At 35.4% G+C, this 26,656-nt stretch overlaps 1 protein-coding gene across 1 annotated transcript in view; it reads right to left on the minus strand.

Annotated features, from left to right (window-relative positions):
- Positions 1–1,013: 1,013 nt before the first annotated feature.
- Positions 1,014–26,656, minus strand: part of THSD7A (thrombospondin type 1 domain containing 7A) — a 442,541-nt gene continuing 416,898 nt past the window's right edge. The window contains exons 18-28 of the mRNA XM_047752579.1: positions 24,843–24,987; positions 23,387–23,502; positions 19,682–19,799; positions 19,073–19,218; positions 18,475–18,649; positions 13,384–13,557; positions 9,283–9,378; positions 6,002–6,084; positions 5,453–5,663; positions 3,015–3,102; positions 1,014–2,305 (exon numbers count right to left, since the gene is read on the minus strand). Of these exons, the coding sequence (XP_047608535.1) occupies positions 2,221–2,305; positions 3,015–3,102; positions 5,453–5,663; positions 6,002–6,084; positions 9,283–9,378; positions 13,384–13,557; positions 18,475–18,649; positions 19,073–19,218; positions 19,682–19,799; positions 23,387–23,502; positions 24,843–24,987 (1,437 nt within the window). The 3' untranslated portion in view covers positions 1,014–2,220. The remainder of the gene's footprint in view (positions 2,306–3,014; positions 3,103–5,452; positions 5,664–6,001; positions 6,085–9,282; positions 9,379–13,383; positions 13,558–18,474; positions 18,650–19,072; positions 19,219–19,681; positions 19,800–23,386; positions 23,503–24,842; positions 24,988–26,656) is intronic.

The following is a 26,656-nucleotide window of genomic DNA, read 5'->3' on the forward strand; positions in this document are numbered from 1 at the left end:
ACAGTGAATATTGAGTAAGGAATTAGTGCTTACCCTATTTAATGCTTAGTGAACTATGTAGACATCTGTTCATTTGGGGGACAATGATATCCTAATCTATCTTTTGTAAAATCTTTGCAAATATTCTAATGAACAGTAGAGGGAGTTCAAACTCTACTATGAAGGTAAAATAGCTTCTAGTCCAAACCACTTTTGTAGCAACACAGCTGCGTTTAAGATAAAATAGTTGGTGATACTACTTTTGAAAGAACTTAAAACTCAATGTCCTCCCCTCTCCCAAAGGCTACTGCAGTTAATGTTGCCTGAAAAATGGTATTGCTTTTTAATGGCACCTTTTAAATTTTCTTTTCATATGAAAGAAGTCAGCCAAGTTAGATAGGATTTCACTGTGCCATTCCCAGTTTCCATCTGTGAAAAAATGTAGCTAATTCCAATACAGTGCTAAATTTAAGGGACTGTTTTTCATTTTTAAAATTAAACTCTGGTCACAGTCTGAGAGTAAATGAATGAAAGCTCAAGATGACACAATGGATAGTTAGCACTGAAAAAAACTTGTAGACTAGTGACCAGCAAACCACAACTTGCAAATGTGGCCTGCTGACTTCTTTTAAAGCAAGTTTTATTGGAAAATAGCCATGTTCATTCCTTTGTGTACTGTATTGTATACTGTCTATGGCTGCATTCCCAAAATGGCAGAGTGGAGAGGCTGCAACAGACCTGGCTGAAAACATTTACCATACGACCCTTTACTGAAAAAGTGTGCCACCCTTAGTCTAGATATTTAATGAAGCCCAGGACAAAATATGTATTCTTCTCTTTTTAAAATTCTAGTTTTTGAAATTATATATTAAAAAAGACTCACTTCAAATTTTACCACTGAGAAAGACCAACTATGGATTTAGAAATAACATTCAGTCTGAAGCTAGGATAATGAATCAGGGAGGAAAAAAAAATCAACACACAATTTTGATTTTAGTTACAAAAATCATCAATACATTATTTTCTCCATCTGCCCCAAATTAAAAAGACAACCAGCTCCTTTTTTTCTTTTCTTTTCTTTTTTTAACAAAGATAACAAATATAAAAATCTAGTCATAAACAGCCTTCAAAGTACAATTAAAAACCAAGTAGACGGATCCATCTTCTGGAGGGTTAATGAGTTCGGGACTTAAACACTTAAATTACCGCCATGTTGTTGATGTCACAATGGCTGCAGAGATGAGGAAGAGTGTATACAGTAGATGTAATATAGCTAATTCCATCCTGTTGCCATCCCAGCTGAACTTTACTCTCTTCAGGACATAAGAACTTGTAAATATCTCCATGACACTCTGAGCACAGATGTCTTCATCCCATATGAAAAGAGGCAGTTTCTATGGCAATACTGGTTAAGTGCCTATCATGCTGCACTAATATAGTGCAAAAATGTGCCTTCCATATAGCAAAAAAGATGCAGGCAACCAGTTTGAAAATTAGGGAAAGTAGAAATGTATTAACACAAGCAAATTAGTTTTCCAGACAATAACCACTATAAAATACTGAACTTGAGGACTCTTCTAAGATACTAGTATATGTCCAGCATTTGTACTTGGAGAGAGACAAGAATTAAGTCTTATAAAAATGTTTTTGCCTCTGAAATGCAGGTCAATGAAACTATCATCAACCACCAAGATGCTGAATTTATTCAATGGGTTTTCTGCTCAGCTTAGAGCTTATCTTTATTCACCATTAAAATTGCTTATTTAAGTATATGATCTGGCATAATGTGTATCATTCAACTGAGTATACATGTTGTTACGTTTGACTATAGTATTGTAGAGACCTTGGTATAAACTCTTCATGCGAAAATGTTACTATGGGTTATAACACTTCAGACAGAGGCTAGCATCAGGCATCTTAACTGGTCAATTCCATCACTGTATTTTAAAGATGGAAGTGAACTGTCAGTTGGTAGACTGCAAAAAAGACCAGATCAAACTCTCAGAATGCAGCATGTATTGAATGAAATCTCCCAGAATTCTCAGGGTCGATCGTTTCTATGCAAGTGGCACTGTCTTGCTATCTCCAATGGCACCATGATGTTCACTCTTTTCTTAATGAAGATCTTTTCAAAGGTTATGATGCATTTTAATCCACACAGTTTGAATAGCTTTGTGGCCTCTGGATATCTACAGCAAAGGCAGAAAGCTTAAACTGGTTGCTTCGGGATTAGGTTATAATTTACATGTCTGCATCTCCATCATAGGCTAAGGTTAAAGGTTTCAGTCGGTTGTTTTGCCTTCTTTGGGGTTTCTTTGGCTTTTTGCTGTAAAAAAAAAATTTTTAATTGGGAGAAAGAAAAAAATCAATCTTCAATTATAATTTTTATTGTTTTAAGTGAAAAAATTCAAAACATTGATAAATCTAAACTGCTAAATTGCCTATGCTGCCTAAATTCAACCTTAAAATTTGACTTCCCAATATTTTAAAATCTCATTTTTATGCTCTGAATAAGCCTGAAACAAAACCCTTCAAATATCTTACTATCCTGTAAAAGATAAACTATTAAATGAAATCCCTCTAGTACTAACAACAAAAATAAGTTTATGGTATAATCATTTACATTTGTCCATAAATGTTTACAAATAACGCATCATTTATAATTAATGTATATTTTAAAATATAATTGAATAAGATTAGGTATTAACATAATAGTTTCCTCAGTAATAATTGAATACAAAAATCTACAGTTCACCATAAGAATACAAAGTAATATGCTTATATAACCCAGGGCGTCACACTTGAGAGGATTACCTGCAGCAGCAGTGGCTCATCTTCAGAAATTAAATGGCTCAGATTTGGTAGACTTGAGATTACCTAAAGAAGCCATGCTTATTCATAAATTCTAACAAACACTAAATAATGTGGCATACTTATTTGGGACATTACATTGCTGTTTCTGGTTCTGGTCTAACTGAAAGCATTTCCTCTAAAATAAAGAGATCCCCTTAGATTTTGAAATATTAAACACTCACCAAGCTAGATAGATCATGGAGACAATGAAGATGAGTAACACAAATGCCCCAGCTGCTACACCGTAAACCCACGTCTTGAGTCTTCCATCTAAGAAGAATGAATATCAGTCATTAATTTACATTAGTCTGGTAGTTTTAACTATGACCAATGACCAGTCACACATGACCAAGTCCTTTCAAAACTCAAAATGAATTATTACTTAGGCACAGTTAATTGTTAATGCAAAGCCGCTACTATGAGTTAGATGCTCCTTCATTAAAGATAAATTATCAATGAAAATTGAATTGAAAAGCAATAAATAAAGTTTCAATTTGAGTTTAGATTTCAAATAATATGATTAAATTTATGCTGCTGCTTATCTGATTTTTACTTCAAATTCATTCTATGTGTAATGCTATATAAACATTTCCTTCTGATTTTCATTCTATCTTGAGATTGGCAATTGTGAGAAAAGGGGGAAAAATGGAATTTTGAGGAAATTCTACAACTTTGAGTTGATGAACTGATGCAGACAGTATCTGAACGTAAACTGTCATTTAAACATTTTTTTTCCAGATGAATTGAAAGTAAATATATTTAATATTTCTGGAATTAATAACCCTTTGCCTAGTTCACACCTAAGAGTGTGCTTTAAAACTGATTTGACAATATCATTTATAAAATTAACCAAGAATAATTGAAATACAAAAGAATCCCTAACCTTTTATGTTTTCTCCTATATGGAATTCGATAGGACAGGAACTTTTAAAATTTGATTTTCTGGTTTTATTATCTTTGAAATTCCCAGTTTTATTCTAAATAAACTTCTAATGGATGATACTGTTAATGACCTTGACTAATTTAACTTGATCCTCATACGAACATCTATTTTCTGTTGTACACATACAACTAAACATGATTTTAGCATTAAAACTGGGGGCAAACTGACCCCACAGAGACTATGGGTTATCTGATGTTAGGAAGGTATCAAAAGCAAATAAGTACTGAATGGTGAATTTTTTTTTTTTCCTATAGGTGTATCAACTTAAGAGTTCATTTGCCAGAAATAAATTAACTTAATATTCTAAGAATTAAAAAAAAAAATTGAGTCTGGGTGCAAAATCAAAAGAGCTGTTCTGCTGTTGGGTTTGTCTGCCCTGAAAGAAATTCAACAAATATTTTTTGGTTTTTCATAAACCAGGTCTAATTGTATGTTTTTTAACAGGTACATTTTTAATATAAGATGTTCGCATTAAACTTGAAATGACAATAATAGTATTCTCTCTTTAAATATAAGTTTTAATATGAGGAGATCTGCTTGGATTCTTGGTCAAGATCCCAAATGTAAATGGCTACCTGCTGATCTGCTATCTTGGACACTGAGAGGAAGAGTTTTCCATGCTTACACAGATAAGTCAGCTTTGCAAAATTTATTTTCGGCTCAAAACCTAATCAAGGCAGAGTAGTTAAATGAATCACCCAAATATTAAAAATACTGAAATAAGATGCCAGTAGTAATTCACCAGTAAAATGTTTTGACTTAATGCATTAACATGAGAGATGTGCTAGCTATACGAATTCCCTCTGTCCTTTCTCTGTAGAAAAATGGATTTAGGAAGTACTAAATGTACTCCTGGCTTTGCCCGGAGAATTCCTTCGGTCATGAACTAGTAATCCCTCTAGGTTTTGAGAAAAAGTGACATGGTCTTAGTTACCAGTTGTAACTATAGCTCCTATAGCACATTTTTAAGCACCAGTTTCATTCTAAGGCATAAGCATATGATTGAATCAACTGAAGAAAGTGCAGAGTATGAACAGTATTTCATCAGCCTTCAAGCTTTTATCTGCTTGGCCTTCAAGTCCATAAGTAGATACATTAAGATCTGTCTGTTTAATATGACAAGGGTCTGGTCAGTCTCCAAATTTAGACTGTCCCATCTAGACAGGAAGGCTCCACCTGCCCCTGTGTATCTGGTACAGATCCTGAGCATTTGGATGTGCCAACTCTAAGGGCTGTTAGAAATTGGTCTGGCTGCCAAGTGTCCCCTGCATTACTGATCTTCCTATCTAAGGTTCGAATTACTAACACTCTGTGGTCAAACGGAAAATTCTTGAATGTCTTTATAGTTTTATTCTAGTCTCAATGACAGCACACTTCTTTCCTAATTAATATTTTCATGGTTAGATTTCTTTGCTCAATGTGCAAATAATTATACATTTAGGACTGCAATTAAAATAATTAATATCAATCCTAAAATTTCTCTCAGAAGGAAGTATTTTGAGGATGAGTCTTTTTTCACAATAGTAAAAAAATTATAAGACTATTTGGCAATATCAACATAAATGAGTATAGACGAAATGATTATCTCATGAAAACGCTTGCTCATTTTTTTTTTTTTTTTGCACTGGTTAAATATAAGCTAAAGAATTCTGTGTCAACAGTGGCTAGTAACTTCACCTGGCCCAAATGGCTGTAGAAACCAGGTCCTTCCCCGTCCTGCTGGGTTACTGGAGGGCTGGGTTGGATGTACTGCCCGACTGGTTTTCACATCTTCTCTTTTGTCCTCCACAGTGGGTATCACCACCACGGGGATAAGTGTGCATTGCTCAAGTGTACCATTGGAAGACATGACTTCAGTGTACCCTTCTTCACAACTGCATGTCCTTGTCTGCAGGAGAACAAGACTTGTACTGTATGGGCAAGGTGAGCTTAGAAAGTATAACAGACTCCCTTTAAAGAAACCCTATTCTGGGAATTTACTCCATGTCATTTCTGTCATAACCATATAAAAAAAAGAACATATTTTTTTGTACCTTATCCAAACTTATTCTAAAAGTAGAAGCAAGTGCATTCAGAATTGTTTATATTGATAAAAGGAAAAGTCTCCAAATAGAATTTTTATGTCTGTAGACATGGGTTTTAGAGGTGGGGGAATGGATTGTACCAGAGGTAGTGAGGTGACAAATGATGAAGCTGACTTGTCTACACTAATGAATTCACACATACCTCGCTACAATACGAGTGGGGTTGACTACACGGTGGGTTACAAGACCTGTCAGCATCAGGCTGGCGCACCACCAAGCAGCCCCCTGCAGAACAGAAAATCATATTTTGACAAGTAGCATCTCTTGCAATGATAAAAATACATTGTTATTGTAGACTTGTCTTTGAATCCTGATCCACCTTGGGAATCCCGTAGGTTTTTCTGACTGTGGCTGACTGAAATATTTGGTTAACCTTAACTACTTTATTTAGGGACTTAAGGTCCTTCTTGTTCAGAAGACAACTTAGTACCTAGCCCTCAGGCTCAATAAACACTCAGTGAATGGATGATTTTATAGTTGCTACTTGGAAAACGCTAATTGCACACAAACTATTTGTCATAGTTACTGAGACCAAATCTAGCATTAAAAAACCCATTTTTTTTTTTGTCTTTTTAGGGTCGTACCCACGGGATATGGAGGTTGCCAGGTTAGGAGTGGAATTAGAGTTGTAGCTGCTGGCCTACACCACAGCCACAGCAATGTGGGATCCAAGCTGCATCTTCAGCCTACACCACAGCCACAGCAATACCAGATCCTTAACCCACTGAGCGAGGCCAGGGATTGAACCCGCATCCTCTCGGATACTAGTCAGGTTTGTTAACCACTGAGCCATAACGGGAACTCTGTAAGAATTAATTTTTTTAAAGTTAAAATTCCTTCTTGGTTATGAAATAAATAGTTTTCATGTTAAGAGGTCTCTCTAATGTATGTGACTGCCTTGTAAGTGTATATTTTATAATACATATTTCTTTTTGAGAAAATTGCTATTGCTACTAATTCAGGGTTTTGGGTTACAGGAAGGAAAACAAATGCAACTACTAAATGGTGTGTTTGCACTACTGTTTTACCTTGACATTGCAGCTCTCTATTTAGCCCTCTTCTTTCTTTCTTCCTTTTCAAGTATAATACCAAGTGTGCCTAAGTTGTTATAATGAAGTTTGAGGATGAGAATAGACGTCACAGTAAAACAATTTTGGTAGCCTGGATGAAACTCATAGTTGCAAACTATACTGGTTCAGTTTAACAGAATTTTAGCAAAATCATTTATTTATGGAATTTACAATCCTCTGGAATTTAATCGAAAGTGCCTATTGTTAAAACTTTGCCTTATCTCTTTGGTACTATAAACAAAATATTCACAGAGAAATTTTTGCAGAGAAATTGTTATGGAAAATAGTTAGTTATTGCGAGGCATTTGCAGTTAAATGGCCACGTTGAAGTTATCATCATTAAACACATGAAGACAAAGGAAAACAATATCTTGAGTTTCTTATATGGTCAACTATTCATAAAATTAGAGCAATTGATCAAGGTAGGTAATATACTTTACATGCTTGTCTATTTCTTACAAAGAATCTCACCTTTCCTAAAAGATGGAAGAAGAATTCATAGAGAGTTTATTACAAATCATTTATACATTTTTTTGATATAGAACAGCATTAGAAGGGAATAAATACCAGGGATACTTTACTATATGGAAAATAAATTGAAAATATGATTTATACAGGTAAGTTTTTTAAAAATTTAACTTACCTTTGCATTGGGGAATAGCCCCAATTTAAGTGTAGAAAGAGATTTTTAACATGTAGAAGAAAAGGCAGACAACTATTACTTGGATCCATATTTGGAAAACAAAAAAACCCCCCCAAAACCCAAAAACCATTGAAACTAATAGAACCCTCTGGGGAAGCTGTAAAATCCCCTTTGAACAAAGAAGCAAAAAAGCTTATATGCCCCCCCCCCCATGCCTCTTAGAGTGATGTGGTTGAAACCTATTTTTGTCCCAGAAAATGATACTGTGAGAGATACCTGGTAGGTATCTTTTCTTTGATATATATGGGAGATACAATTATCAAGTGTTTCTTAACATAGATTTCTCATGTATAAAATCTTATCTTCACAAGAGTACAATTTGAAATCTTGCTCTAGCTTTCCAGGGAGGAAATGAGTAATTAAGTTTTGATAAATCTGGGTAATTTAAAATTCAATGTAAAAATTGATGGTTTCCAAAAAGCATATCGATCCCTGCTCCTGTCATCTTACTGTAGATAGTACAGCTAAATTTATAAATGGATGTTACTCAGAGGCACCAAAGTGCACATCACTTTGTCTTCCTGCCAGGGGGTCAAAACAGTGCCGCACGTCAGCAGGTATCCTTGAACAGTAACCTGTCAATACTCAGGCTGCTGCTAGGCTACAGAGATCCCTGTAGATTAGATCTATACAATGTATTGTTTAAGAAGAGACATTAGATCTTTAGGTCCATGTGCTTCAGGTTCTGGTTCCGACCTTGAATTCTTGGTAGGAAATTTGCAGGGTGGTTTCACTCTATCTCTGGAGCCAGGCTTATTCCCTCTTCAAGAGGGTCTTTAGGATTCCTTGATTTTATTGGACTCAGATAAGGAAACTTTGCATAACTGCAGATTAGAGTAGTTCTTTGGGGGTATATTTACACCTAAAAATTCAAAAATGTTGTTCATTTGGATTTCTTTTTGTGAGGTATAGTGATTTTTGAGTAGGACTGAGTATCTCCTCAAATGCTCTGGGCTTGAGTTTTACCAATAGGTCTTCTCCATTAATTTTTTTTTTCTTTTTTGCTTTTTAGTGCCATACCCACAGCAAATGGAGTTTCCCAGGCTGGGGGTCTAATGGGAACTACAGCTGCCGGCCTACACCACAGCTACAGCCACAGCAATGCAGGATCTGAGCCATGTATTTGACCTACACCACAGCTCATGGCCATACCGGATCCTTAACCCACTGATTCAGACCAGGGATCGAACCCGCAGCCTCATGGTTCCTAGTCGGATTCGTTTCTGCTGCGCCACGATGGGAACTCCTTCTCTATTAATTAATTTAAAAATCCTATAAATCATAGATTTCTGAATTTGAGCAAAATATCTGGATTTGTATAATCATTCTCTTGATAACTTTTTTGGCATGTAATAAGGTATTAATATTTACTTAGAATATTATTTATTTATAATAATCATTTATAAGAGTTAGACAGTATTTTAATTAAATTCTAGCAGCAATGTATAAAATGGCTAGGGGAGGGAGAATTTAATTGAAACATTAAAAAAATAATTGGTCACTGGTCATCAGGCACACAGGTCGGGTTTCCTGAATTCAAGCATGTGTGGAATACTGAAATACCTTTGTTTCCCAAGTTATTTTCTTTAACTAATTAACATGTATGTTAATTGAGGAAGACTCTCAAAGAACAAAGAGAAATAGGTTTACCTGTTACATTTACACCATCTGATCTTTGACACCAGACTGTTCGGGAAGAGCCCTTCCAAGCACTGGCCATCCATTTATACTCATAACACTGTCCATCTGCAGGGACACAATAAATATTGACAGAGGTGTTCTGTACTCCAGCAGAACAATCATGGGGACAGAGTATTAATAAAAAATTTATAAACAATTGAAAAGTGAAAAGAAGTCCATCTTAAATGATTCAAATGTTAAGTTATTGTCCTGAAGTTGCCATATAAATAAATGTTACAAAATTCCAGATATCTATCTAAATTCCAACTAATTTTCCATATCTGCTGTCATACTATTTGATAGGAACCTGGATTTTAAATTTAATTTAGTTTTATTTAAATTATTATGAAATAAAACATAGAGACAAGGGCAGAGAATAACTAAACAAATATATGCAATTACCCATAACTCGATTTTAACAAATACTACCATTTAGTCATATTTACTTTAGTTTTTTTTTGCTTGTGGAAGAGTAAAAAAACAACAGGTAGACTTGATATCCTACTACATTCTTTCCTCATCTGCCATCCCTCCAAGTCTATCCAGCAATACCCACTATTCTGAAGTGCATACGTGAATTTCTGTGACATGCTTTTTTGTTCTGTTAATATAAATAGAAATATACATAATACATAATTATTGTTAGCATTATTTATAGGCAGTCTTTTAAAAAGTATTATATTGGTACATATGATACATATATCATTCTGAAACAATGTTACAGATGAAATATTTCTGTGTGACATTTTAATGCACAAATACTCAATTTATTTCAACTGCTATACAGAATTCCATGGTATTAACTACTACTACTATTTAGCTATTTCCTCTCTGGGTGGACTTTTAGATTGTTTTCAGTTTTTGCTGTTAACCACTACTACCTCAGTGATTAGCCTTGTGCAAGCCTGCTGGTGCTTCTTTTAAGGTAATATCTAAAAGGGAAATTTTCTGGGCATCACTGTAGGGACAAATGAAACTTTACTAAATACAGATCATGTTTTTCTTTAAAAGGTGACAATTTACATGCCCATCAGCAGTGAATAAGGTGTATTACTGCTCTAAACCCTAACAGACATTCTTAAGTTCCAGGCTTAAATCTTTTTTGGCAGTCTTGGGGGTGTGGAAAGTTATCCTGTTATTTTAACTTATAGTTGATTACCAAAGCTATTAAACAGTAAGAAAAATGTTTTAGAGCAATTAGATTTCCTCTTATGAACTTCTAATGTATATCTTTTGGCTCCCCTACTCATTTTTTTTCTATTGAAATCTATGCCTTTTCATATTGAGTTGTGGCAAATTTTTATTCTAGAAAAATAATTCTCAAAGTATGGTCCAGGGACCAGAGGAGACTTTGACATTCTTTCAGAGTATGTGTGTGAGGAGTTTCCCCTTTTAACTACACATCTGGGTAAGTAAGCCTGGATTTTTTTTCACATACATAAACCAAGATTATAATAGATTCAAAGCAGAAGCAGGTAAGAGAATCCAGCTGTCTTCAATTAAGCCAGATGGTCTAGAGATTTGAAAAAAGGTAAAACAAGACGATCCTTCCCATTAAAGTTCTTCTTGTTCTGGAAAAGTTACATCTTAGGAAATATTTATTGTAACATAAAAATTGATTTAGGATTGTTTTACATAAATTAACACATATTTCAAAACATTAGTTGTCATTTAACACAATTTTTTTTTTGGCTGCACCCACAGCATGCTGAAGTTCCCAGGCCAGGGATTGAACCTGCAACATGAGCTGCAGCAGTGACAATATCAGATCCTTAATGCCCTGTGCCACATGGGAACTCATCAGTTGTTATATTTGTTTTGTTTTGTTTTGTTTTTGGCTGCACCTGGGGCATGTGGGAATTCCCAGGCCAAGGATCAAGTCTGTGCTACAGCAGCAACCTGAGCCACTGCAGTGACAACACAGGATTCTTAACCTGTTGTGCCACAGTGGGAACCCATTTGTCATTTTTAATATGATACATTTTGACATATATAACTCACAAAGACGAGCAGTTTGGGGTCCTCAACAATTTCACAAGTGTGAAATTGTCTTGGAATGCTGAAAACTTTTAGGATAGTTGCTCTAGTCACTAAACCCTTATAATTGACTTCACAAACAGCTGTTCTTAGTCTATGGCGTGTCTGATAACCTTATTATTTATTTTACTGTGTAGAAGATTTAAATATTAATTTAAAAGTGTTTTTATTGTTTTCCATTTTTGTTTGTGATTTTGGCGTCGTATTAGGGAGATTCTCCTCTTCTTTTTTTCCACTTAATTTTTATGTCTTAAGATTTTGCCTAAATGGGAGTTAGAGTCTGTTTCTTTAAATTTTAGTAAAACTCATAATTAAAGCTATTTAGGTTCATATATAAATACATATTTGATAGACTTGTATTTTTAATAGTTATTAGAATCTATGGTTTAGCTTTATTACTTGATAAATTGTAATAATATTCTAAATATCATCATTTTATATTCATTAGCAAAATGTAGTCACAGAATTATATTTTTAACATTTTTTTATTTGTAGTAGTAATGATTTTGTCTTTTTTTTTCTTTTCTTTCTTGTTTTTTTCACTTTGTAGGGCCACACAGGTGGAATATGGAAGTTTCCAGGCTGGGGTTGATTCGGAGCTATATAGCTGCCAGCCTAGGCAACAGCAATACAGGATCCCAGCTGCGTCTGTTACCTACACCACAGCTCATGGCAACGCCAGACCCTTAACTCACTGAGTAAGGCCAGGGATTGAACCCACATCTTCTTGGATCTTAGTCGGGTTCGTTAACCGCTGAGCCATGAAGGGAATTCCATGTCCTTTTTTTTTTTTTTTTTTTTTCATTCACTAATTTTGGCATGAGGTGATCCATTTTGTTAGTTTGGTCAGAAAACAAGCTATTGGTTTTGTTGATTCTCTTATTTCTTTGTTTTCTATCTCACTGAATTTGTATTTATCTGTATTGATTGTACTGTATTTCCTTTTTTTAAGTTGAGAATCTATCTCATATTAAACTTTTATCCCTCCTATATAAGCATTTAAGGTTTAAATCCACTTCTAAGCACTTCTGTGCTGCATCCTGCATAACATTTGTTATGTAATGTTCCAGAAATATAGTTTTCAATTTTTACCTCTGTGTGTGTATGGGGGGAATTTCTTTGCAGTTGTTGTGTTATTGATTCATAATTTTATTTCATTTCATTTTGGAGAGGAAGAAAAACCATTTTTTTTCTCTCTCTTGGGAATTATTGCATTGATTGTAACCCCTGACCTTTCTCTCCTTCTTTACCTACCCTTTCCCAGGAATGTGAAATGTTTTATCTGGTAGGTAAATTTGGGAAGATTTACCTAAGATGGTTGATAATTCCATAATTCTAAGCTTTCTTGACATTTTCTATAATATAGGTGACGTTTCCTCTTTGCTAATATGTGTCATACTAATTGCTTCAAAACATAAGCAGGGATGTGAGAGATGTGAGGGTTATTTGTTGAGCAAGACATTTTCTTCTAGGTAACAATTCTTTTCTTTTCACTTGGAAACTATGACACTTTAATGCCCAGTGTTTCTTAAAAGTGTCATGTATTGCCTGTACTGGGTGCCTGCTTCTATGTGTATGTATGTGTATGTTCACATATACACATACATGTATTTTCACATATGATGTATGTCAAACTTAGACTAATCCTTAGCAAAAATTCTTTATCAGTTTGAGAATATAGTAAAATAATTCATTTTGCTGTTGCTTTGAATTTATCTTTCTTTTCATTTGAATAAATTGAGCATATTTTTAGCTTCATGCATGATTAGGACTGCTACAGATATACAAATATATGCTCCCAATGATTTCAGCCTTCTTTAGCTCATGTAACTGAGAAACATTTTTACAATATTTTGTGTCTAATTTATGAAGGGTGTGGCAAGGCTTTTCTTCCTCTAAATCATACCCTCAACTCAATTATCAGCCTCAAGTGAGAGCTTAGAAAACTAGCTTATTTAACAAAAAAATTTATCTTATGATTTTGCTTATGAACACAAAACTAAAATAAATGATTTCAGGAATGGCAGCACTCACCATCACAAGGTCTGGTTTCTAACATCTGCTCTGGGCACAGATATTGGTTCTCTAGTTCTTGTATAATCACTGCCCTGGAACGGACCTGTATTCCACCAAAGCCTAGGTCCTCACCATTTACACAGGTCAGCTGACACAGGCTCCATGAAGACCAATCCTTCAAATAACAGTCACCTGCAAAAGATAGGTTTGCAGTTATACCCATACACATAAAGAATAGCCAGCCAGATAATCATTTTAGGTTTAACCCACTAAGCAGTGTTTTTAGGTATGCCAATCATACATGATATTTGTAAGATTTATCTAAGTACTTAATATTTACAAGTTTGTAGGTAGTTTTTCAAGTTTGTATTGATAGTGTTATTTTCCGAGTGAATGTTACTGGGTATAGACTGTGTGTTGCTTAATGACATCAAATGTAAACTATGGTTTGAAGGAGCTCATCCATCATGACTCCCTTTCTCTTAAAAGACAACAAGTACTTGATTAAAACCTACTACCACTGTTGTCATTACTATCATAAGGGGGTTCATGAAGCACTTGGTAATAGTCAAAGAAAATCTAAATATACATAGAACTTATTTTCTGGGTGTTCCAAATTTCTGAAGAGCTCAAGTCCAAGCTGAGAACGCTGGTATTTATGCTTGATTCCAGTTTCTTCCCAAAAGTGTGGTGGTAAGACAGCCAACCACACAGCTGGAGTAGTGGAAATAAAGCACAGAGTTCCCAGTGATCTGCATCTTCAATTACTCCCCCCACTTTTTTTTCAGTTACTTTTTGAAGACTGTTACACATGCAAAATGATTACATAGCGTAAATGCACACAGAGCTGGATTTTTACAATCTGATTAAATACCCATGTAACCAACATCCAAATCAAGCAACAGAATCTCAGAAACCCTCCTCATGTTATACATTGGAATAGTATCCTATATACTTTTTAAATATCTGGTTTCTTTCACTCATTTATGTTTGTGAGGTCCATCATATATTTACGAAGCTCTAATTTGTTCATTTTCAGGGTTGTACTCTACTTCATTGACTGAATGTACACAATTGAGAATTGTGTGTTTTTCCTGTTACAAATACTGCTATTACAAACATCTGGCATGAGTCTTTTGGTGAACTTATACATGCATTTCTCTTGGGTATATTAACTAGAGATGGAATTGCTGGGCCATAGTCTATCTTGTGTTCATCTTCCATCATTTTGAGAACAGGGAAGATTTAATGAAATACATCTTTCCCATACAACCATTCTTTCAAAAAATCAGGACTGACTGCTTGGCATTTCTGTTCAGAGGATACAGTAAATTTTGATAAACACAAATCTGTAAGGAGTTCTTATCACTTTAATTATTCTGGCCATATCACATGAATAATTTATATTGTGTTATATTATGCTGAAGATGTCTAATATGAGCACAAAGTTGCCTAAAGATCTGATTAAAGAAAAAGCTTCTTGTGCCAAGATTAAGAAATTCTGGAAAGTCATGAATTATTGAATAACAGATACACATATAATAGTAAAGTGGTATAATTTTTGTAGACCTTTATGTCATTAATACTCTGTCTAATGACATCCTAAAGTGAAGAAAATTCTAGTAAATTTTGGAAGTGCTAACGAAAAAAAACTACTAAGAATTTTTAAGTAGTTTAAGAAACTTTTAGAAATACTCATATCCCCTAGGAAATGCTACTTTTGGCTTACTCACTTGTTAATTATGCAGGAGAAACTATCAAAAATAAAAAAAACTCTTGTCAGTAGCAGTGTAGTGTAACTTCACCTCAGTAAGTGCAAACTACATGGAAATAAAATATACATTTTTCACTAATAGGTTTTTATCTTTGTGCTTTTATCACTTAACATAGTGTATTTTACCACAAAACTCAATACATCAGTCTGTGCATTTTATAATTACCACACCAAAATAATCCATGTCAGGATTCAAAGATTTAATAACAGCAAATGAGTGTGAGACTTGCAATAAACAACCTTTAAATTGTGACCATATAAACCACTGTAGTAATAAAACTACGCTATGCCTGCCAGAGATATGACAATTAAATGTCTGAAATGCATTTCCTACTTCACTGTTCTACTTTTTAAAGCTTATTAGCTCACATACTGCTGGCTTTCAAATCCCATCATTGGAGAAAACTAAGCAACAGAGGAATGATAATGAATAGATTATAATTTATAAGAGAAGAGCAGCCTTCTTCTGGAATTGTAATTGCTTTAATTAAAATGGTGTGTATGCCCTGTTCTGGGCTACTAGGGGATCTTGTAATTTTTCTTCAGTCTTATTATTTATGTCCCTATTAGATTAGCAACTGTCTCTTCCATTAGAAGGTACACTCTATGAGGACAAGGTATGTTTGTCTCTATAGTGGTGTCTCCATAATCTCCAACCCTGACCCCATGGCCTGGTTTGCAATGACACTTGATAGATAAAACTCAAATGAACTGTGCTGCAGGAAGCATAAGGCAAACAAGCAGGGAGACTCCACAGCAAAGCATATGTCAATGCCTGCATGCCAGTTCTGCTCAGAGTTGTGAGTGTCAAAATGATGCTGATATGGCACTGGAGATGTAGTTTGAGAAGAGGCAGGCCTTCCAACTTGTAGCTTTGGTTAACTTTTGTTGGCTACGTGGACATTCAGCACATCAGAGTTTGAAGGTTCAGTACTTGGTTCTGTCTAGAACCCTCATCTGCTGTCACAGTCTCAACTGTGGTCTGCAGTGAAGTAAAATCATGTTATTACATTGCACTGTGTGTGTGATATGTACTGAAATCAGGCCACTTGAAGTGGGTTGGGGGGGGCAAAAAATGGAACAGAAGAATTTCTAGATAAGGAAAAGGATATTACTGGCATGTGTGGGAATATCTAGGAAACAACTCTCTGCCTCGGTCCAGAAAGTTATACATATATATGTATATATATATGTGTGTGTATATATATATATATATATATATTTTTGGTCTTTTTGCCTTTTCTAGGGCCGCTTCTGTAGCATATGGAGGTTCCCAGGCTAGGGGTCTAATCAGAGCTGTAGTCACTGGCCTACGTCAGAAGCACAGCAACGCGGGATCTGAGCCGTGTCTGCGACCTACACCACAGCTCATGGCAATGCCAGATCGTTAACCCACTGAGCAAGGGCAGGGATCGAACTCCCAACCTCATGGTTCCTAGTCGGATTCGTTAACCACTGCGCCACGACGGGAACTCCAAGAAAGTTATATTTTTAAAAAATTCTTTTTGGAGTTCCCACTGTGGCACAGTGGGGTAAGGATCTGGTGTTGATGTAGCTGCAGCTCAGATTCGATCCCCGGCTGGGGAACTTTTATATGCCATGGATGCAGCCAAAAAATAAATAAATCTTTTTCTTAACATGAGGTAGATGAAAATATCAGTGTGTGCAAAGATGATTTATCATACACAGTGAAGAATGCCCCCAAGGTCTAGCATATAGTTAAAAACATCAGAGATTATTTTATTTACTTCTGATAAATAAGTTACTGTTCTGTTCAATTTTATTCATTTTGTCTTAATATCAAACTATAGAAACTACCAATATTATTAACTTGAATAACTGACTTACTAAAAAATGAATAAATGAGTAAATCAATGAGCAGTCTCGATTGCTGGCTTTTCCAGCTTTTAGGGAATTAGTCACATTAAAAAATCTTATTTTGAAAATATGTAAGTTATCTATTTTTTAACAGCTGCACCTGTGGCATATGGCAGTTCCTGTGCTAGGGGCTGAATTGGAGCTGCAGCTGCCAGCCTACACCACAGCCACAACCCTGGATCTGAGCTACAATGCCAGATCCTTAACCCACTGAGGCAAGGCTGGGGATAGAACCCCATCCTCACGGACACTATCTCAGGTTCTTAATCCACGGAAGCACAACAGGAACTCTGTAAGTTATCTCTGTACATTTTTCTTAGATCATGTCCTTTTTCTATAGAAAGTCTATTTTATCGCCTATCAGTATTTGTTTGCCAAATCCTTTTTATTTGGGGGGGGGCTTATTTGAAATACATTTTTTAAATAGATAATTTTTTTTATCATAACTATAGGTAAATTGGGAGAATAAAAACTTTGAGGTTAAAATATAGGCAATTCACTTCTAATCTTGTTCTTTTCCAGCCCACTAATAAACTGTTGCCCCTACATCTTTCTTAAGGTTCTAAGTGCATGCTTGACACTGAGGTATTTTGACCTTCTATCTACCCTAAAGTTCTCTACATAAGGCCCAAATTTCTAACTTATCATTGCCTGCTAGTTATTTCTAAACTATTTGATATACAACATTTAGTGTTTGCACCCCTTGTGTCCAACATTGAGAATGATTTATTTCAATATTTTCTTCCATTATATTTTTTCTCACTTTTGAATAATCATTTAGGTGGAGATAAAATTTTTAGGTTATTATTTTCCATCATACTCTGAATATATTCCATTGTCTTTCGGCTTTCATTGTATCTAAGAGGATTTCTGTTATAATTCTAATTGATTGTCTTCCAGTTGCAGGTAATCTGCTTTTTTCTTCCTGAATGCTTTACTTGTTCTCTATTTTTCTACACTTGATGTTTTGACTACAGTATATCGAGATGTGAATTTGTTGTTGACCCTACCCAAGACCCAGAGGAAACTTTCATTATGACTTAAAAATCTTTCTCTAGCCACTGTGCACATAAACAATGCCTCTCTCTCATTCTCTATTCTCTCCTTGTGGAAATCCTACATACATATATGTTCTATCCTTATTTTCTCAACTCTTCTTTCATACTCTATCTGTTGAGCATGAGCCTAAGGCCGTAACTGCTATTTCTTGATGAATTTGAAACCCCAGGGGCTTAGTTTCAACAGAGGCCATGTGGGAGGCCTGGACTTCACCCCAGCCAGCAGTAATGAGGCAGCACTCCACTCCATCCACAGTGCAGTGTCTAGCTGTCGGCACAGATACCACTGAATGAAAAAACTGTTTTATCTCTTAACTTAGACTTACAGATGCAATCCCTTCTCCACCCTGGTCCTGGTAAGGAGTGGTTAAAATAGAAATTCTGTCTTGATGTTGTTACCTGGACAAGGCTGGGTGCAGCTTTCCTCAAGGACCATTTTTTTATTACCATCTATAATGGGTTCAGTGTCAGTACAGAATTCTTCATCCACCACTTTGCTGAAATCATCGGCTGATCCATCACTGACTACACAAGATATGTTCCTTGTTCTGGTCCCTTCACCACACTGGGCATCCTGAAATGAAGGAAGAAATAACTAATTAGGAAGAGAAAAATAATTCATTAGTGAGCTCATCGCTTACAGTCATCTCTGCACCATTGATTTTGATTTATGAGCAGTGAAAGGAGCATTTGAAAACCTAGGGGGAGAAGTCCTACAGGGCCCTAGCTATAAAGCATACAATGAACAATTTATTTGTTTTCTAGCCCAAAACAGGCAAATAAATTTTCATTAAGATGAATCAGTCTCCAAATGATTTTAAAAATACAGGACAGGGAGTGCTTGTTATCAAAACTAATTAAACAGTTATGAAATGGGAAGGCACTGAAAATCTTCAAGTGGGAACATGCCATCTTTAAGCTCTGAAAACTACTTCTGAAACCAGGTCTCTGCAGATAATGAATACATATTTTCATACAGCTTCTTGAGACTTGTTACCTGCACTTTGCACGGAGACCACTGACCATATTGCCACCGATAACAGGGCTTCACTGGGCAAGGCTTGGATTGTTCCATCAGGGCAGGGCATGGTCTTCCATCACCCTGAAAGGGCTGGGTCACTGTTCGTCTTCGGATCATTTTTCCTTTAAGAGATCCAAAGTGATGCAACCTTAGTGACAGACTAGTTATGCAAGCATACATCTTTTTATTTAATTAATTATTTTTTTGCTTTTGAGGACCGCATATGGAAGTTCCCAGGCTAGGAGGTCGAATCAGAGCTATAGCTGTTGGCCTACACCATAGCCACAGCAAAGCAGGACCCGAGCCACCTCTGCAACCAACATCACAGCTTATGGAAACACTGGATCCTTAACCCACTGAGCGAGGCCAGGGATTGAACCCTTATCCTCATGGTTCCTAGTGGGGTTAGTTAACTGCTGAGCCACCAAGGGAACTACTGCAAGCATATCTCTTACTGCAAGAAGGCTTATATGTTTCACCAAACAAGACACCCAGATTCAACCTTTCTGAAGATTATTCAATATGACTTAAAAAGGGATGTTTTATTTTGTATTTGGTCCAATGCTAAATGAAGCACAAACACACCTGTGAGGCCACATGTTTGAGAACATTCTGACCATGGAGACCAGTCAGAAAGTTGACAGTTGACAGGACATTCTACCATGCAGGACGTGTTCATCTGCCAGTTCTTCTCCAGGCCAAGCTGAAAGGACAGAGATAGATCTGTTTGTATTTGTGTGGAGGCATGATCATTGTGTAGTGTTGATGAAGGGAAGGAGAGAGGAAGGAAAATATAGGAGTGGGGATGAGAGGTGAGGAAGAATAAGCAAGATGCAAAATAAAATATATCAGCAGACCAAACATCCAAGCTATTAAAAATACAAACTGGTACCACCCAGAGAGTGGGAACAAAAGGCACAGGATAAATGGAGGAACCTATTTATTCAACATATTTATATATTGTTGAGCTTTTAAAATAAGCAATGAAAACAGATTTAATCTCCAAATTGCTGAATTTTCTAAATGTGGAATAAATGGTTATAAACACAGTAACTCTGTGTTAGGTAAAAAACAAGAATATCATCAATATACAGATATGCAATTGTATCTTTGGGACAATATTTATTTTCAAATGTGCATGTAAGACTGAAAAGCAAAAGAGAAAACTTTTAAAGGCAAATTGCCACTTAAACCAAAGATATAATGTACTAAACTAATATAGAAATGGTTTTAAAGTAAGCTACCAGTCTCAGAAGGAAGGATGGGTCACTAGAATTTTTTGATGATGATTATTTTATATACATTTTTTATAAGGATTTTCTAAAAGTGATCTCAGCAGTTAACTGTGGTGTAATTATTATTTTGGCATTAGGCTCTCATAAGATAATAATATGCATTTTATTGCACTGGGTTGCATTATTTAAATGAGTATTCTACCTTTAAAATACAGGATGAGATTTCAAATTCATTTACTATATATGTAAACATTTAAAAAGTCAAAGGTACATTGAAATAGAAAAAATTAAGAGCTTGTTAGGAGAATGCATTTTTTTTTTCTTTACTGGGAATCCTTGGGGATTTTCATGACCTTTTTTTACTTCTGTATAAAGGGTAAGTTTATAATGTCTAATTTACATAGCAGAAAATGGCAAAAGGAAATTTTTCTGAAATGTTATGTTGTTGTTTGAGTATAGCTCTTGGTTCTAAGTTATCCATGGAGAGAGCATCAGATTCATGATTAGTGCACCCTATCCCTCTGCAGGCATTCCCATTATATTCTCCACCAATAATACCTGACAAAGCTGAGTACTGGGTATGAAAACTTTTTCCATATCACTCAAGTTTCATAAAAAATCACTGCTGACAGTTTCATGGAGAAAGGGTCTGAATCATAGAATTCAACTACCATTGGCTTATTTCACTAGAGAATGAAAAAGGATGTCTTTACTGATATTTTGTGTATTCACTAGTAAGACATTTTAAACTTGTACTACTTTTACCCTTATTTTATCGCCTTTTTTTCCAGCTACCTATTAATCATCCATCCATTCATCTATCCATCCATCCATTCATCCATCCAACCTATCATCTAGCTAAGCTATCACTTATCTAAACTACATTTAGCGATCAAAGAATAGAAAAGGAGAAACCAATTATTGGGTATCACGTGAATTAATGTCTGAAAAACATCAAAGGCAAAAACGCTACATAAATGTTGTATGGGCTTAACCCTAATTTTCCTCTTTGTTGGGTAGTAATGCCATCTTTCTTTCTGGCTATTAGAGAAACAGCAAGACTTAGCTACTGCTGTGGCACTGAATACAGGGTTTGCACATGTATTAGTTGGTAGGCAATATATTGTTAAAAAAGATAGCCAGTTTTTCTCAGGGCTATTATTTAATTCTACTGCTTCCATAGGGGATAAAATGGGATGAGTTGTTTAATCCAATTCCTGAAGAAAGCAGCACTATTCTCCCTGAAGAGAGTATTTGCTAAAAATGTTATGATTTGAATCTCTAATTGTCATCCCAGTATTCAAACATTATAATATGTGTACATAAAAGTTAATTTATCTAGGCAACTGGATAATTAAAATCATTTCTCAGGTCTTTACTCACATTTCACTTAAGAATAAAAGGCCCAATTTATGTCTTTGTCCAGCAGTCATATGAGATATTTAAAAACTGGTCTTATATGATTTGGGTTTAGCGTTCTAAAAGCTTTCAGAGCTATTCATCATTATTTCATTTTGACCCAGAAAGTCATTTACCATGTGAATTTGCAAAAAAAAAAAAAAAAAACAGCAAAAAACAACCAACTAGAAGTAGATTATAAAAAACTCTGCAGCCTGTATATGACTATAATAATAATATTCATTAACAATAATGTTATTTTAATAATGATCACATTACTTGGACGTTACGAAGCCAAATTGATTCAGATATGAAATGTCTAATTAAATCGAAAGCAATAATTGACTACTAAGTTAAATTATAAGATGATAGTAAGAGGAATTTATTAACTCAATGACAGATTTTTTAGCACATTTGGGAACTCTGTTTCCATGGACAGTGATATAGAAAGTTAAATTAGGTTCACATGATAAAGATATCAAATAGATTAAAAATACTAAATTTTTTTTTGGATTTTCTAGGGCCACACCAGTGTCATATGGAGGTTCCCAGGCTAGGGGTCTAATCAGAGCTGTGACTGCTGCCCTACGCCAGAGCCATAGCAACGCCAGATCCAAGCTGAGTCTGCAACCTGCACCACAGCTCACAGAAACACCGGATCCTTAACCCACTGAGCGAGGGCAGGGATCGAACCCACAACCTCATGGCTCCTAGTGAGATTTGTTAACCACTGAGCCCCAACAGGAACTCCAAAAATATTAAAATATTTTTGATTAAAAATATTTCCATCTTAGAGTAATCCCAGGATATGTAGACAGAAGTTGTGGTCACATGTCTACTGGAACCTAATGAGGTTCTAGGTTCCTCCTAGGGTATTTCAGATCTATGGAGGCTGTTGCTTATCTTGGTTCATGTTTAACCCAATGGGCCTCGGATGCAGGAATCAAAACCTGTCAGGAATACGAGTACCCTTTGGTCTGGAAATCAGACAAAATAATTACAACCTGAAGGGTAGCTTCATGAAAATTACAAAAGGCCAACAACCATGTTTTCTTACATTTCATAAAGTCATATTAGAAACAATGACAGTACTTTTGTAAGTTGGAGAGTTAATAGTTACAGTTCTCTGTACCTAAAAATACTTAATGGCAGGCTTCCTTGCTTTGTTTGAATTTCAAGCTCTTATCCAGACATGAGTCTTAGACTCTCACAGCTGGGTATTAGATTCTAATATCAAAATCTGCTACCACACCACATGCGATCAATGTTTTGCAACAGAGAGAATAAATGATGGCTCTTGGCAGGTGTCCCAGGCAACACAAAATTCACGTGAAATTACAAAAGATGATGAGTAGTCTGATTAAGATTTATTGCCTTTATTCACCTTGATTACTTATTGTTCCCCAAGCATTTCTTTCAGAATAGGCTAATTAGCATACCTTTGGGCTCCAGGCAGAACAAAATACAGGAAATTATGTGTAGGAATCAGTAGAGTTGGACAGTGTCTCTTTTCAAGAGGCTGTTTAGCAGACTCTGAATTGTGCGGAAAACATCTGCTGGCAACAAGCTGCATAAAGCTCCCGTCACTTGGCTCAGCACGAATGGAAATTATTAGGAAAAAATTTACTCACAAAGATACAACACAGCATCTCCTCACCTCTTCACAATATTTCAGGTTAACCGACTTGCCATCACTTCGAACACAATCCAACATCCTTGTTTTAATGCCATTTCCACAAACTGCCTTTTCACTCAGCTGGCATGTACTCCAGTCTGAAAAGAAGGGAGCCCATCAGAACAGAAGGCTATGTATGAAACAGATTTCAAATGAAACTAGGATGACCTGAATCCCATATTTAATTCACAACTGCTTCCTAAGCTCCACAATCAATCATCTCCCATACAGAGCATATGGGTCCCAGCTTTGAACATATCAGGAGTCAAATGGAATTGCTGGGGTTGCACATAGCTGCAGAGATTATTCCTGAAGGCAGATATCTCCTTGACAATCTTGATAGCTAGCCGTTTGGTGATACCGTAAAAATGGTTTTGGCCTGCAGATCAAATGTCACATAAAAACTTTTTCCTAATGAAGGGACCAATTTAAATTTCAACACTTTTGTTTTAGCAAAACAGTCATAATTTTAAAGACTGGTACTTTGTGTCATTACATCGCCCCAAAACACTATTTCAATTATTGTCCATACTTAGAATGTTTTTAAATGGACACATTTATTTCAAAATCACTTTGGCTGTATTTTTTGATTCTCTCATATGTCTTTTGCAAAATCATTCTTTCATCTTTCTTTCTAGGGTAATATAGCATGTCCCAGAGAACTGTGATTTCATTATGTCATGAAAAGAAATGGAAGAGAAAAAACAAAAACAAAAAGCCAATCTGCCTGCTATGTGTCATATAGTTTCTGGAGTTTATTTCTGTGTGAAAATTACATGGGAAAAATTCTAAAATAAGCTTCAATATTGCCCTAAGTCATGTAAGCCAAGAAACTTCTTTCCTAGAAGTATATGCCTTGATGACATAAGATGACGGTTCGGGATAAAAATGGAATTTATAATCTTTTTTTTTCCCTAAAAAAATCATCTTTTTTTTTACCTGGACCTTTGATAATAATTGAAATTTATATTCTCTTCGCATACTTTTTGGCAAGCTTAAGATTGCTGATATTTTTACATCAAACTAAACATGCTTATGAAATGCCCACATACAAAGAATTCTTGTCCCAATATTTATAGTCATTAAGCATCTTCTGAAGAAGACATCTTTCAGTAAAATTAATACCCATGGGAAAGAGCTATCTTTTATTTGCACCCTCTGAAAGTGGGAGAGTATCTTAAATAGAACTATTTAGACTATTCACGATCTGCCTTGGGAGCTAAGGTTTGCATGCTATTTTTTATTCTCTGTATCCTAACATTTATTAAAAAATGAGACATAAATATTTCTTTCATTTAATACAGAATTATATCTGGGAGAGTAAGCAGCATGTCCAAAGGGCATGCAGATGGGACGAACAATACTTCCAGGAATGCTGCTAAGCTGATAGACACACAATTTGGCCTTTAACTCAATGAGGAGATGACTATTCACGTACCTGTTACATTATAATCATAGTGGAAGCAGTTTTTGTTCAGGTTACAGGGTTCCTTCTCAATAGCATCAGGGCAGGCTCTTCCTTCATCAGCAGGTTGTCTGATGGGATCAGCTGACCTTTGCCGGAAACTGTTTTGATTGCAAGGCTGACAAAGAATAATGAACTTCTCAGAAAGGTGAATACTCAGCCACACAAGAGCTAATGTACTTGGAGAGCACTGGTACAGGAGTTAGAACCTTTGGGCGACTGGCTAACTTAATCTCACAACACCTCAGTATCTTCATCTATAAAATCAAGGTGTTGAATGAGTTTCTGATGTTCCATCTAGCTCTAAGATGCTGTGGACAGGGTATGTTGCCTGCCATTCCAGCTCAACAAGGATCAAGCTATCAGACATTGTGGCTGCTGCAGGAGATGTGACCCTTGAGGGAAACAGAATGGAGAAAAAGAGGTAGCATTCTGTGCTTTGGAGAATCAAAGCACAGAATTCAAGATAGTTTGACTATAAGATAGTCTGATACAACTTCATAGTTGATACAATCTTGATAGTTGATAGTTTGGATACATGGCTAAGGAATAATTTCAGCGAACCCCAATTCTTGTATCTTGCTATACACAGGAAAGCACTAAAATCATTAACTGGATTTTCTAGTAATTAGCAGTAATCTTCTGATGTTCGACTACTTGTTTTTTTTCCAGCAAAAAACTCCTATTTATCCTGATTCTTCCCTTACTTCATTGGAGCAGTTTCTCAGAGCTAGCTAAGAGGCTCTAGTCCTAAGACCTTGAATAAAACTTGGCTTGCAATTTTTAGGTTGTGTGCTTTTCTTCATTTGGCAATGCCTAAGAGTCTTTGTGTCTAACTTGAAAAGATATCTGCACCCTCATGTTTACTGTAGCATTATTTACAATAGTCAAGACATGGGGAAAAAAACCTAAGTGTCCATCAATGGGATGAGTGCATAAATAAGTTATAGTATAATTACATAATCAAATATTATTCAGCCATAAAAAATGAGGGTTCCTACAATTTATGACAACATGGATAGACCATGACAGCATTCTGTTAAATGAAATGTCAGACAGAGAAAACAATATAAATACTATGTATCTCACTTACATGTGACATATAAATCGAAACAAAATAAAACTCATAGAAAAAGAGATCAGACTTGTTGCTAACAGAAGTGAAGACAGGGGAGGGGGGCATTTTTCTAGTTATGAGATTAAGTAGTAAGAATGTAATGTAAACCATGATGACTGTAGCTAACACTGCTGTACGATATATAGGAAAATCGGTAGGAGAGTAAATCTTAACAGTTTGTCACAAGTTGAAATTTTTTTCCTTTAATCCTTTTTTCAATTCTTTTTATGTACCTATTTGTGAAGATGGATGCTAGCTGAACCTGCTGTAGTAATCATTTCACGATATATGTAAATCAAACCATCATGCCATATGCCTTAAACAGACAGTGATAGCTGTCAATTATTTCTCAATAAAACTGGGGTAAAAAAGTCTATGTGTCAAATATTAATAAATACATCACATTACCCATTTACAAGCACATACATATGATCATATTATTATAGATCGCTAATACAGAAATTACAACCTATCTAATATATCTGTCTACCTACCTACCTACTTACCCATTTCATACAGTTTCTCAAATCTGAAAAATTGTTTTAAGGGTGACTTTAAATAACTAGCTATTAGTAACCTTTATTTTCCTAATGTACATATATACACGCACATAAACACAACTTGGCACTTCTTAAAAAAACTGGCTTGCCATTCTCCTACTGGTACAGTC

This window comes from Phacochoerus africanus, chromosome 11 (genome assembly GCF_016906955.1).
Source record: "Phacochoerus africanus isolate WHEZ1 chromosome 11, ROS_Pafr_v1, whole genome shotgun sequence".
Classification (NCBI taxonomy): Eukaryota; Metazoa; Chordata; class Mammalia; order Artiodactyla; family Suidae; genus Phacochoerus; species Phacochoerus africanus.